At 47.6% G+C, this 14,880-nt stretch overlaps 1 protein-coding gene across 1 annotated transcript; it reads right to left on the reverse strand.

The window, feature by feature from the left end:
* Positions 1-11,436: 11,436 nt before the first annotated feature.
* On the reverse strand, positions 11,437-13,905 carry LOC120702582. Its single transcript, XM_039986442.1, has 2 exons — positions 13,541-13,905; positions 11,437-12,913 (listed from the first exon to the last, which is right to left on the reverse strand). Exon 2 carries the CDS (start codon positions 12,894-12,896, stop codon positions 11,835-11,837), a length of 1,062 nt encoding a protein of 353 aa, XP_039842376.1. The 5' UTR covers positions 12,897-12,913; positions 13,541-13,905; the 3' UTR covers positions 11,437-11,834.
* Between the last annotated feature and the right edge of the window lie 975 nt (positions 13,906-14,880).

Genomic DNA, 14,880 nt, shown 5'->3' on the forward strand with positions numbered 1-14,880 from the left:
AAGTTTACCTTTTTTTTGTCTGTTGGAAGTATAAGAGAATTGCCGACCTTTTCCGGTACGGCTTACACTTTTAGATTGGATTGGACATTACTGGTATATGCAACTCAATACTTTCAAAGTTCCAATAAAATGGATCACTAGCAATGTCACCAAAAGTAAAATACGAAATAACATGGTCATCACACAGTTCAACTCCGTCCTGAAATATAAGATATTTTAGTTTGTTCTAAGTCAAACTGTTCTACATTTGACCAAATTCATAAAAAAATTAAATACTATTTTGTATGTTAAATGGAAATAATTGGATCCATTATGAAATATGTTGTCATAATTTACTTATTTGATATGTTAGATGTTAAATATTTTTCTATAAACTAGGTTAAACTTAGACTACTTTACTTAGGACAAACTAAAATGCCTTATAATTTACTTCTTCTATTCCAAATTATAGTTTGTTTGATTTTTTGAACTCAAATTTGACCACTTGTTTTATTCAATTTTTTTTTGTAAAATATCACTTCTTTTGTTGTGACTTGATTTATCAATACAAGTTCTTCAAGAATGACTTAAATTTGACTATGTTTCGTCAATTTTTTTGAATAAGATGAGTGGTCAAATTTGATGTCAAAAATGTTAAACGACCTATAATTTGGAACGGGCCGAGTAGGATGGAGGGAGAGTATTACACAGTTGAAATGCAGGATCACGCTTGCACCACTCGTGGTGATTCCGTTGATTGCAGGTTTTCCTTTTCACCCTCCCTGGCATGCGCTGAACCATTCTTTCAGTTTACCCTGCACCTGGACCACTCCATTATCGCCCACATCTCTCCATTCTTGAGCCACGCATGCACAGATAACATTAGCTCGTGATCGACACCTTCATGTGTATGTCAACGTACCGTTCCATCCGTCGATCCATTCCTTTTGCTCCAATCAAGATGAAAAAGGTCGCCGTTGAAACTGAACAAGTTCTGGACTTCTGGTGCGGTTATCGCCCCGGCCACTACGGACGGGCGAGGTCAACGACGGCGACAGCTTGTGATCGATACGATGGACCCAGCTAGCAGCAGATAGATGGCTGCTATAGCCTGAACCGCCGGCTGGGTCCTGGTGGTCGTGTGCTTTTCAGTAGATTAGGATTTGGTGTGCTTTTCAGTAGATTAGGATTTGGTCACTGCACACTGAGCCGGCCAGCTCAAATGATTGGAGCCACTCATCATCAGACGCACATCTCCATTAAGGGTTCAGTGAGTGATCGATCACCATTCAGAATCCCAGCAGGCTGATCCGTCGACCGTGGCATGCTCGTGATGCATGCATGTGCTGCCCCATCATCTCTCAAACAAATTAAACCTTCATCGTCATCCAATTCATTTATTTGCGTCCGAATATTGTTGATGATTGGCTAGCTGTTCCAGATTAAAAGGAATGTTTGCATGATGTGCACGAGAGATCTCGAGTTATTAGATCATAAAGATGGATCGATCGATCGATGCTCAGCTTAGCTATCAAGTGTCACGGGTGATGCATCGTTTTCTTTGGGGCCGGGAATACGGTTCTCGTGCCAGGCTAAGCTACGAGGACAATGATCCCCTGCCCCTCACTGACAGAACAGATGCACAGGCCAGGCGACGTCCATCTATCACGGGTCATGATCCGTGCAGAGATTGCATGTGCTGTATGTGCTCTTTTCTTCTTCTTCGTCTTCTTTTTTTCTCTTAATTATCTGAACGAGCGTATGCATGCATGCATGCACCACATTATAGCTAACTAGCAGCACTCAACAGCATGTAGTGTACGCTATTCCTTTCGTTACAAACAAGTAACAGCAACTGATGACGGTGATGGATCGACGTAAGCGTATCAATTGATGATGATCGATGTAACGAACATGGCACCATTTATGCCATTTCGAGTGATTTTGGTGATCGAATGACAACACAACACTTGGACTAATATGATTGTTAAAATGATTATTCTCAGACTTTTAGATTCAAGTGATGACAAAGAGAAAGAGAAAATAGGCGTAGCAAGGCCCGAAGGGCAGCCCCTACGGGGGTTCCGCTACCCGGTTAGCGGACGGGGGTCGAGGGGGAGCCGTCCCTCGCGGGTCTCAGGGCAGCGCCCTGAAAGCTCTTCGGTCAGTAGCACCGGAAGAACCGACGCCATGAGCATCGGAGCATCCGATGGTAGTCGGAAGAATCGACGCCATGGTACTTTGGTGCAGAAGGGAGTCGAAGCCAAGTCAGCCTATAGGCACCGGTTGAACCGACGGGTCAAAAAAGGGCATCGGTGCATTGGGCGTCCAATGTTCCAGAGACGATGCAAGTCACGCAAGAGACAAGTCTTCAACACCGGTTGAACCGGTGAGGCATCGGTGCATACCATCGGTGTAATGACGTCAGCGCCCATGAGAAGATCCTTAAGCACCGGATGAACCGGTGATGCATCGGTACAAAGCATCGGTTCAACCGGTGGCCACTGTGTCAGCTGTCAGAAGTTCAACGGCTACTTCGTGTTATGTGTGACCGGATGAACCGACGCTACCCCTGCCAGAGGCATCGGTTCTTCCGGTGATACCAAGATTTTCAGCTGACCGTTGGAGCAACGGCTACAAGACTTGGTGGCCTATATATACGTCCTCACCCCGGCCATTTGAAGATTGCTGGAGTTGCTGGACATCCCACACACACCCAAGAACATCTCCAAGCCATACAAAAGCATCAAGATCATATCCTTAGCCCTTAGCACACTTTGAGAGTGTTGTGTAAAGGATTAGCTCTTAGAGAGTGAGATTGCAAGGCTTAGAGCCATTGTGCTGTGGTTCATTAGCGAACCAAAACAAAAGCTTGGTGCGCCGGCACCTTGGAGCGTGAAGCTCGCCGGCAACGTCATCGACCCTCCGACTTGGTGTGGAGCGGCGACGACATCTTTGTGCGGGGGACGTGGAGACCCCCATCTTTTGTGGAGAAGCTCCTTAGTGGAACCCGGGGCCAAGGTGATCGTGATTGTGTTCACGGAAGAGACTTGGTGGCCGAGTAGCAATACTCTTAGTGAGTGCTACAACAACGTGGATGTAGGTGTGCCTTTGTGGCTAACCGAACCACGGGATAAACACCCGCGTCAAGAGTTTGCTATCTCCTATCCCGCACTTTAAGCTTCCGCATTTCATACTAGCAATTTGTGTGCCTTTACTTTCATAGAATAGTTTCTTAATAGAAAAGGCTATAGGTTGCTAAACTCTTTTGGGATAGGGTTTTCATACTAGAACAACGTAGTTGCACATCTAGATAGCATGTTTTAGTTTAAGTTTTGTGCAAACTAGTTGGAGCTATAGGTCTAAGTTTTTAGAGTGTCTAATTCACCCCCTCCCCCTCTTAGTCTAGAGCACCCGATCACTTTCATTCGATCGTCTTTCATTATTCCAACTCTGATCTTCTACATACTACCAGCTGCTGAAAGAATAATCCATCATCTGAGGAGTAAACGGAGTGGATGTGGATGAATATAATACGCGTGTTAGGCACGAGCATGCAACTCTACTGCTACAGACCGATCCATCAACATCCATGGCTGCCCTAGCTAGCTCCCTTGACTTTGGACTCTGAAGATCGATCGATCGATCTTGAGCTAGTTACCGGCCGGTAGAAAAGGAGAGGCCAAAACGCGCTGACACATGGGCGCGCGCGAGACCAAAGGAGAGCAACACCACTGATCGATCGAGCCACTCTATTAGCTCGACGGACGGAGCTCGATCCACTCGATGTGAGTGACGGTGCGTCGTCGTCGAAAAGAGGCAGCCACCGGCGGCGACGAATGGCCGCCGAATGGGGAATCTCCTTTACTGTTTCGACCATATCCGGCCGCTTCTTTGTCGGGGGAAGCGGCGAGTGGTAGGCGATCGCCGCGAGATCGAGCGGCCTCGACAGACAGCTCGCTCTCCTCGTAGATTAATTATTCGGCCAGGCCGGCCGGTCGTGGAGGCGTACATGCATGTCTCTGCCAATTTTTATTCTTCTCCGCTGGCTCCGATCCTGCACCTAGCTAGATAGCTTTCTCCCGGGTGCTCATGTTCCATGGTCCTCGCAACACCCCAGCGCCGGCATCTAACCTAAGCATAGCGTAAAGCTACTTCGTTTTTGAAGAGGGGGACAACTCTTGTACTAGTACTGCATATCATTGGCGACCGATGTGCTGAATTTGTTCCCCTTTTGCGCTAATGCGCAAGAAAAATCTAGCATTTGCTTTATTTGCAAGGAGAGTTTCACAATTTATAGTTCCGTAAAGCATAATTACTCTTTTTATGATACACAATACAAACGTAGACGCTCACATACTTACTCTTAAGAATACACACAAGCTTACATTTATGAGTACTTTTGAGAGACTGAACCAGCAAATTTTTGAGATTGACGAAGTCACCACGGCCCTCGGGCACCTCAATACTTTATTATTGACAGGCACGACGCCGCCTACCACTAAAAGAATAATAGAACCGGTTAAATGTTGACATAAATCTAGAAAAATGTGAGTACCAATCCGATGCACTATAGCATGAAAGTGATCGGGTGCTCTATCCTAAGAGGGGGAGGGGGTGAATTAGGCAACTTAAAAATCTAACATAAGGCTCCAACTAGTTTGCACATAAAATTAAACTATTGCATGCTATCTAGATGTGCAAATATAGTTCATCTAGTGTGAAAAACCTCATCCCAAAAGAGTTTTGCAACCTATAGCCATTCCTAGTAAAATGCTACGCTAATATAGTAGAGGCACACAAGTTGCAATATGAAATGCGGAAGCTTAAATAGGAGGGATGAGAGTAAGCAAACTCTCGACACGAGGATTTATCCTGTGGTTCGGATTGACACAAATACGCCCCTACATCCACATTGTTGAAGCACTAACGAAGAGTATTGCTTCCGGCAATCAAGTCTCTCCCGTGAACATAATCACGCGGTCACCTTGATCCTATTTTTCACTAAGAAGCTTCTACACAAAGGATGGAGTCTCCACGTCCCCCGCACAAAGTAATCGACGCCGCTCCACACCAAGCCGGAGGGTCGAAGACGTGCCGGCGAGCCACCAAGACTCCAAGAAGGCCGGCGCACCGAAATACAATGGTGGTTCACTCTAGAACCAACTCACAAGTCACAACACCTTGCTCTCACACTCTCTAAGGAGCTAATCTAGCACTAACACTCACAAATGTGTGCTAAGGACTAAAGATTTGATCACTAAGCTCTTCGAATGGTTTGGAGGTGTTCTTGGGTGTGAATGAGACTTCTAGGAACTCCAGCGACACCAAAATAGCTGGGGGATGCCATATATATATAGCCCACAAACTCGAAGTAGCCGTTTGTAACCGTTGGGGGCATTTCTGCATAAGCATCGGTCTAACCGGTGCCTAGTCATCGGTTTAACCGGTCACTAATAGCTTAAACTCGCCGTTGGCCCTCTCTGACGAGTTCTGCAGCTGAAATATGGTACCATCGAAATATCCGGTGGTAGTATCGGTTTATCCGGTGCTAAAAGAACTTTCTGGGGACAAAAACATGCTCTCTGGACAATAGTACGGTGCATTGCACCGATTCATTTTTAGTAGCATCGGAATTTTCGGTGTTTATAGGAATCAGCTTTAAGGTGCTTCGTATTTTGGCCATAACTTTTTACTCCGAACTTCGATTTGGATGATCTTGTACTCTTTGGAAAGCTTGTGAAATTATCGACAAGATTCTATTAAAGTCCAACTCATTTGACCAAATTTTGAGCATCGAAATAACCGGTGATAGCCATCAGTTTGACCGGTGTCACATAGAAATCAGCTTGTTCGTGTTTTGACCATAATTTTTTTACTCCAAACTCCGATTTCGATGATCTTGTACTCTATGGAAAGCTTGTGAAATTCTCTACAAGATTCTTCTAAAGTCCAGCTCATTTGAATAAGTTTTGGGCATCGGTTAAACTGATGCTTGTCCGATAGACCGGTGCAGTGTCATAGGAAGAACCGGTGCTACTGATTTTTGCATAACTCGTCCAATTTACCATTTCTTTTTGTTCTTTCTTCATGTTTTTCTTTGCTAATCCTTTTTACTATATTTTTGGGACCTATAAATATTTACTTGACAAACTTGTTAATCTCATTGATTGTATTATCATACAATCACCAAAATCACAAACAATGGCCTAATAGGGCCATGTTCCTTACATAGCACACTGTAACAGGGAGCCGGTTCCCTGCTCTTCATTTGCAAATATTCAGACTCAACATATGAAAAGTAATATGCAAACAAAGTTTTGAAACTGCTGTCGCTCATTTTTTACGATAAGCAAGTACTAAGGTGCGGGGCAAGACATTTGTACTTAGTTTAACTTTTTTATTTTATACTAAATGGTGGTATTTAGAAGCATGAGTATTGATTATTTTATTAATAATAATAACATATAGCGATGGTGAGTAATTTAATAAACAACATGTATTGATATTGTTATTATAAATCTGGTCGTCCGCCACCTGTTGAGTCTTCGAAACGAGCACGTATCACTCTTTCTACGTTTGGGCGACCAAAAGAATTTAGTGATGGTACACTCCATGGAATATTTCTTCTTCCGCCAATTTTCAAATAAAGTCCCCCACAGATTTGTTAATGAAAAGAGATCTACTACATAGCCAGATAGCCTTGGCATCGGTTCTGAGCAGTTCGAGATCATCACTCATCAGGTCGAGTCAAAGGAACGAGCATGGGCGTAAAGAGCCACTCCAACGAATAATCATTAGCATGGAACTGCAAAGTTTTTGTCCCTCCTTTGTAATGCGTAATAAAGAAAAGCTTTGATCTTGCATTGACCTTGTGCTCTGTGCTTTTTATACACAGAAGACTGTGTACTCAACTTGCCTTTGTTGGTAGTAGCTAGTAGAGGGGTACTTTGCCCGGGTGGAAAATTCTTGGTAGATCCTCTTTTTTAGCTTACGGTTTCACTCACCAAGTGAAAAAAAAAATCGGAGCACTCATCTATGTGTATAATCATTAGCAAACCAATTGGACGGCTATTGTTGAGAGAGAACATATGCGCGCGCTGTGAACAAAAATAAAAGGCAAAGGTCTGTCATGATTAATTTCATGTTTTCTTCCGGCACTGAAAACTTGGCAATATCGTAGATGGATGAACTACTACTATTGTGTGTTGCACGAACTAACAGAGCTCCTCCTTTCATCAAATCGTAGGTTGGACAAACACAACTCAAATCAAAAGGTAAGGATGCAAACTAGACCTAAGGTGGCTAACTTATTACTTTTTTTGCATTGCATTTCTTCTTCTTTTAGATTCTATTAAAATCGGCTGAATTAGTGCTTATTTGGGTGGGCAAAAGTTAAGTGCTAAACTTTAGCACTCAACTAGTACTCATACCTAAAGTTTCTGATACTAAAACTAAAATTTAATACCTCCTATTAGCACTCCTATTTGGAGGAGCTGGTACTAAACGGAACTTTAGTTCGAGTTTACGAGTTGCAAGATCGAGCCGGCGATTAAAAAGAAAAAAAAACCGGTGAAGATGGTTCGAGACAGAGTCGCAAATTTTGGTGCCCACGAAACAGTCGTTGCTACCTGTGCATAGCCATGATTCGCTGGGTGTGGCAGGCACCGTACGCAAGATGATCTCCTGTCCGATCGGGAGCCGGCGGCCATGCACGCAGCACGCTCCGCTCCAAAGCTGCTGCTTTGCCGAAAAGGGGCCCTGTCTGGCGTGCAGTGTGCAGGCGCTTCCCGATCCCCCAACACAGACGTCGGTGCGGTGCGCAGGCAGGCAGAGAGACGTGCATAGTGCGCGCAGAAACAAGCTGCGTGGGCCGCCGGCCGGCCGGCCGTCGTAGTCCATCCGTCCACCATGCACGGCGCCAGCGCGGCCTAATTTCACGTGGGGGGAGATTGATCAGATCGGCGAGCTCGCCGGCGGCCGGTCTCCGTGCCGGCCAACGGCCACGCGCTCGCTGCTGATGGCCTCGGCGGCGTCCGTGCACTAGTTGGTGCAGGCAGCCAGGCAGGTCAAATTAAAGCTAGGTACGCGCCTCTGCCTGCCATGCGGGGCCGAAACCCCACGGACAGGGACAGCACCGCGCGCCCAGCGGGGTTGCCGCGTCGTCGTCCCTCGTCAGTGCCCGCCTGCTTCCACTAGGCCGGCCGCGCGCCTCGGCTTTTCGGCGGCAGCTCGTCATTGGGAGTCAACGGCAGGCGGGCAGCTCCGATCCAATCCCCGGCCGGCGGCGTTAGCGCGTATGAGGAGGAGGCGGCGCCGAGTCGACGAGGACCCGGCCCGGCCGCGGGTTACACATGCGGGGGAGACGGACGCTACGCGTAGTACGCGCGGCGTGCGTGCGTGAGCACCGAGCATGAGGACGCGCGCAGAGCAGACGCGGAGCCCCGCCGGAGCCCGAGGGAGCATGACGGACGGTAGTGCGCGCGGGGGCCGGGCCGGCCGCGCCCGCGCGTGAAGGCTGCGGAGCACAGGGACGCGGCGGGGCACACGGGCGGCGACGGCGACGCGCACCGCGACGTCGAGTCCGGGGCTCGTCAACGAGGGAGGGGGTGCCTGCGCTGCGCGGTCGAGGGGCGCGCGTGTTCCGCGTTGCACCGTGGTGAAGTGCGCGCGCGAGGGGCCGGGCCGGCGGCCGGGTGCTGGTTGGCTCGCCGACGCCGGAAAGCGCGGCCGGCGGGTCGTCGGAGGCCAACGATGGCCAGGGGTGCATGATGGGATATTTCATTTTATTTTACCACAAATAATGCAGGAAGCACCAGCCTTACGTGTGCAGTCCAGTACGTAGGCTCTCGTTTTTTTTGTTACACACAAGCGGGGACAGAGCAGCGTATCTTTTAACCGTACGTGCTTTGCACCTCCAATTCTCCTTAGTTTAAAATTTATACTACTAAAAAGACAACGTATCAGGTGCAAACCAACCTCTCCATGCAAACTATAAAAACTTCAATCTGAGTTATTGGATCAATATCTAAAGGGTATGGGGGACTGGATAATTTTACAATCTGGATTCGCCCTTGGATTGGGTAATCACACTTTTGCAAATCCATCCTCCCAACTTTCTGCGCCCCTCCATTTGGATATTGATCTGATGGCCCAGATTGAAGTTTCCATATAGTTTGTACGGCGCACTTAAAGTGTCACCAATTTTGCATCCCTGTTCAATTGGCCAGCCTGCCCCGGCATGCACTGCACAGCGAGAGAGATCTGGCGATGGTTCCTGGGCGGCGGCGTGGATCAAGCCTCAACAAAATGCCCTGCCTCGTGCTCAAGTGTACTACGAAGTAGCATAGCATCGTCGATAGATCCATGGCCCTGCACTGGATCGATCGCCGTGTCGACAAAGGCGCGGTCGTGCGACATGTACGCAACGCAACGCAAACGGAGTGGTCGATCGGTCGGTGCATCAGATCACCGCGCGCGGGCATCATCAATGGCGTCGGCACGCACCACCGCCGCCGCCGCTGGGGCTAGCTCTCCGATCCATCTTCTCCTGAATCTGCATGCCCATCTGAATGCGTGCGTGCGTCCTGCTGCCTGCCCCGGCTGCATTGCCATGCCAGCGGATCCGATCATCAAGCCGGCGACGGCGAGCGAGCGGATATTCCCGGCATAATCCCCGCACTTGCTCCGACACCGCATCATGGCTCCATCATCGTCCCCACGACCCCGATTGACCCCTCCCTCCCCTTTCCCCTCCGTTAGTTTCCTCCGCTTTTCCGATCCGACCCCTTTTGCCTTTTGCTTGGTCGTCTCGCCGCCCCGTTCCGGCCACGAGCCGCCGCCCACTTAGCTTATGCGCCTGACGATGAGCTGCTGCTGCTGCTATGCTACAACTAGCAATGCTACGCTAGCTTCGACTCTTTTATTTGTGTTTGACTGCCATTGTGCTGCTAGTGCCAACCTGATAAAAAAAAGGCTACCAACACTAATCTTCCTTTTTACTACCTTATTAATGGCCGTTGGTTTGGTTTCTCTCCCACATCAGCCGCTATCATTGCATTGCATCGCATTGCATTGCTTTGCTTTGCAAGCGTCATCACTCATCACAACTCACAGCATGCAATGCAAGCATCACTTGATGCATGGATCATTCAACGTACTGCAGTGGTGCTCGATTACGATCAGCACCTCATTGTTTTATTTGCTGATCCTGCAGTTAAGGTTCAGGGGATGGGGCATGGAGTGGGTGTGGCCATCAGCAGCAGCTACCAAGGCTAGGCCGCGCCTTTTATGACGTGTCGCTGCCTCCTCGCTGGCCAAGGCACTCGACTACTATAATCATCACACGGCCGTTCCAGCTTAGCTTCTTGGAGGGCACGGTCCACGTACCCACTGCTAGTTGCACGAACTTGCTGCTAATCCATGATGCGTTCGTACAGGTAAGACGTGCTTGCTACATCGACAGTGACAGTACGTGCGCGACCAGCAGATCATCAGATCAGCAGGTTGTAGCTCTGCTCAAGCTGCTAGAGCAGCTTCATGCAGATATTTTGCAACAGGGATGGATGTATTCTGCAGTAGACTAGTAACCAGGACCCAAGATCAGTAGCTTTGTGCGGCCAGCAGTGACGACGACCCGGTCTTTCTTCTCGATCTGTCGCCGGCTGGGGAGAACTGGGCAGGCTCGATCGAGCTAGCTGGGGCATATATGCGAGCTGAGTACAAAGGTGAGGGAGCGATAGGGAGATGACAGTGCAAAGGTAGCTTATTCTTTCTTTTTTTTTCAAAGGAGTGCAAAGCTTAAGCTTAGCTTTATCACTCACATGTCGACCAAACCTCGGCCACCCAATTTTCGTAAACGATGGCGTCGATCAGATTGAGATCGCGCTCGGCCCAATACTGGATCCAAGTGACTTTCTGATGGCGTTCCAAGGGATTTGCAGGCATCCAGCATTAGTATTGGGGATTGATGGGTTTCACCATACCTGATGGCTGGATCAACCAGCACCGTCAGCAACAGGTAGAGGACCATAGACCAAGAAGACGCTGCACCTAGCAACGTCTTCTGGCAACATCACCAGTATTATCTGATGGTTGATCATAACTCATGACACCATCGTTCGAGCCATCTAACGATCGGACACCGGGCGCGGCTAGCACCTCGGTTCTAGTCAAAAGCAGGCGCAAACCACACAAGATGAACCATCTGGCGTCTTTACAGAAGAAACTGAAACAATCAGGCCACTGCAATGCAACTGCAGCAACACTAGAGGCACCATGCCGCATGTGAAGAAATCACTCTAGCAGCGCGGCTGGGCCGCGATATCAATTTCCCCCTTTTTGATGATATATATATAACAACAATCTGAATGTGATTGCATTCAGAAACAGATCTGGTGGCCATATTGTACGACAGAACCACGAAATACATAGCAACCGTAACTGGAACAATGCCAGTGCCAGAGATAAAAAGCTGAGGAAGTGAAAGCATTCAGGTATACAACAATGGCTGTGACATCATTGTTCCAGAGCTTGCATGTCAAATAAAAAGTGCAGCATAAACAAATGAAAGCTGAATTCACAAGAACCAAGACTTGCTTATTCAAACGTATCCTGAGCAGACGCTAGGCAATACATGTCTTCTTGAGAATCTAGGCAAGGGTACACACAAGCAGAATCCAGCCTCCAATACTGAACTACATAATTAAAAGACCCCGGCAACAGATGAAGAACGCTATGCTGGAATGTGGATTACATAGCATCAGAAGGGAAAAACCATGTCGGGCACCCCTTGCAAACAGGCCGCACCGCTGTGTTCTCTGGCAACAACGGTGTGATCATCCCGTTTCTCATGTTTAAAACACCGAGTCCCGAAGAGGATCAGGATCAGGATATTCCCAGGCATAGTCACATGTGAAGTAGATGCAATCTTCCTGAGCAGAACCACATTCAGTAGCAGGGAGAGACTTGGAGTATGTGCCGACAAAGAGCGCTTGGCCAGCCAAAGAGCTGACTCTTCTCCATTTATGACAAGAATTGGCGGTCAAGTCTGCCTCAAAGACGTTGAACCAAATGGTGCGGCGTTTATGTTCCCCCAAACTGTGTTCTGGCAGAGGGAACGGGACCCCAACCTGCCGCACAACAAGCAACAGTCTACCACCAGATTCGACTAGATAATACCGAAGTTCGAAGCAATAATTCTCGGTAGAGGATCGGGATCGCTGTGCAATATCTGAAAGCTTGATAGTGTCAATTACGCATCTCATGGATGAGATTTTTGGCTTACATTTGTGGTTACCAGCAATCTCAACAAGAAAGAGCTTCCTGGAGATAAAAGCATACAGCTTTCCATTAAAGAACACAACATCACAAGCATGCTCATCATCATACTTTCTCAATGTGTTGTTGGGAACCGGGGGCTGGCAAATACTAAGTGTGATGTTAGAATGTTTGTCCATGATCAGCGCAGCAACAAGGGAATCTGGTGATAAGTCCAGGGACGAGGGTGTGACCAACTTATAGAAAAATGGATTTCCAGTGTCGGCATTCCTCAATTGGTGCCAAATGGTGGCTAGCTTAGGAAGCTGCAGCATAGTTTTGGAGAAAGGGTTCACCAAAGAGAAACTGCCATCATTTTGCATGAGTAAGAGCCAGTTGTCAATAGAGCCATGGTAACGGGCATCATCAGGAATAGGCATGCGGTGGATTTCACCACCCGGGATGCTCAGGAAGGTCCCATCAAGGAGGGCAAGCCATGGGAGCGGAGGGGGCAGGAGCTGCAGTCGAGCATTGTAGCGCCATGTCTGGCAGACTGCTCGCAGTCGAACACGGTCAGCAAGGGAAGGGAGCCGCCCGAGGACAAGGCCCAGAAGTTCTGGATGGAGGTCAGACCAATATGACGGTTGTGTAGCAGCCATCGTGCAGGATCAAAGGCCTAACAAGAAAAATGTGTTAAACAAAGAAAACAGCAAACTTAACGATGCATATGCTCCTTGAAATTTGATGAGAAGCAATTTTAAGCACGCATCATAAACAATTCCGCAAGGCATCTGCAGCTGTTAATCCGAGCTGAAACAAAAATGAAATGTCTAAACAGAAACATGATAGGGACTGAGCCTATCTCAACTGTGTGAGACACTCCGTTTTCTCAAACCAGTTTCAGCAGGACTAGTTTTTTTTTAAAAAAAAAGTTACAGAAGGACAAGATTAAAAGTAGAGTGGAATGCACACGGTGTCCTTAAATTTTTCCTGGATTCTCTCCTATGTCCATAAACTATCAAAGTGAGCCTTAACAAGTACCAAAGCGAGTCGTAACAAGTACTAGCATAGCCACCTAGAGCAACCCGATATACAGAGATTTATTTGTTCCAAGAAAAATGCTGAAAGAGCAACCAGATGCTAATTGGCACTAAAATCAGAGGTTCTTTAGCCTACGCCAAGCACAAGCAGCCCCCTATACTAAACCAATTAAACGATCTCCATACGACCAGAAGGCACGAAATTGGTTGGTAAGGTAGCGATTTGCTCAGGAGGGGCAGGGACTAGTTGTGGGGCCACTTACTCGAACGAGAAGCGAGCGAGGTGACGGGAAGGCAGGAGGAACCCCGGACTCCTCGCAGAGACTAGCAGCGAACCGAACGCAGCTGCCAGGCCGCGGGTAAAAGCGCCGCCACTCGCGGATCGGAGCTGTGCGCGGCTGGATCTGGGCGATCGCGGAGGGGATGCCGCGGCAGTTGGAACCTCGAAGCAAGTAAGGCGCGCGGGTGCCCGGTGGAGGAGCACAGCGCCGGATCTTGGGTTTTCGCCGGCGAGGCTCTACATCGCCGTCGCCTCGTCGGCTCTACAACCCCCGATTGGAAGGGAGATCTCACTGGAAGGGGGTGGTAGATTTTTTTTTTGAGATTCAACACGAGCATCAAGCTCTATGCAACGGCAAATCACGAGATACAATATCCATTACATATACCCAGGGCACATCGATCATGTAAACACATGAACCAACTTCTAAAACATAAATTCCGTAGCTAAAGAGTCAGCAATATTATTACAATTTCTATTACACACTGAGATAGTACACGAAGAAACCTCCGATTGCATTATGTCTCGAATTTGAACCACCAAAGCCCCAATGCAGCTCCGATCAACATCTGTTGACCTGAGGGTCGTAGCTAGAACCGTGGCATCTATTTCCAAAATAATTCGTGACATACCTAGCTGAGCTGCATGAAGAATACTCTTATATACCGCAATGACCTCAGCATGTAATGCCGATGAGGCGTACTGAATATTCCCAGCCCCAGCAGCTAGGACCTCTCCATTCATATTTCTCACAACAAAGCCCCATCCTCCGGTTCGTTTATCAGAGTTAAAAGAGCCATCCGAGTTGATTTTGTAAATGTTCTCCGGTGGAGGTTTTCATGACTCTTGAGTTTTGGAAGTTAACTTCTTTTGGGTCTCATATAGCTTATCAAATTGCATGAGGAAAAACATAATAGAACCACATACATTAGTTGCTGTTGGCAACTTGGCATCTTCTCACCAGCATTAGTCTTATTCCTTACTGACCACCAACTCTATAGGAAAACAAGCACTTTCAATTGCATATTCATTTGTAACTCCCAGGTCCTAGCCAAAACTTCTAAACCGGATTGGCAGCTCACCAGATTAGCTCTGATATCTTCCATGTCCAGTAACTGCCAACATATTTTTGCAAATTTACATTTGAAGAAGATATGCCCACAATCCTCATCCAATCTTCTACAAACAGGATATATAGTATCTAATTCCACCCCACGTCTAGCCACATTTCTTCTAACAGGAAGGCTGTTATGTGCAAATCGCCATACAAACATTTTAACTTTATTAGGGACTTTAAGTTGCCAAATCTTGATCCATTGAAAA

Source organism: Panicum virgatum, chromosome 4K (genome assembly GCF_016808335.1).
Source record: "Panicum virgatum strain AP13 chromosome 4K, P.virgatum_v5, whole genome shotgun sequence".
In the NCBI taxonomy this organism is placed as follows: Eukaryota; Viridiplantae; Streptophyta; class Magnoliopsida; order Poales; family Poaceae; genus Panicum; species Panicum virgatum.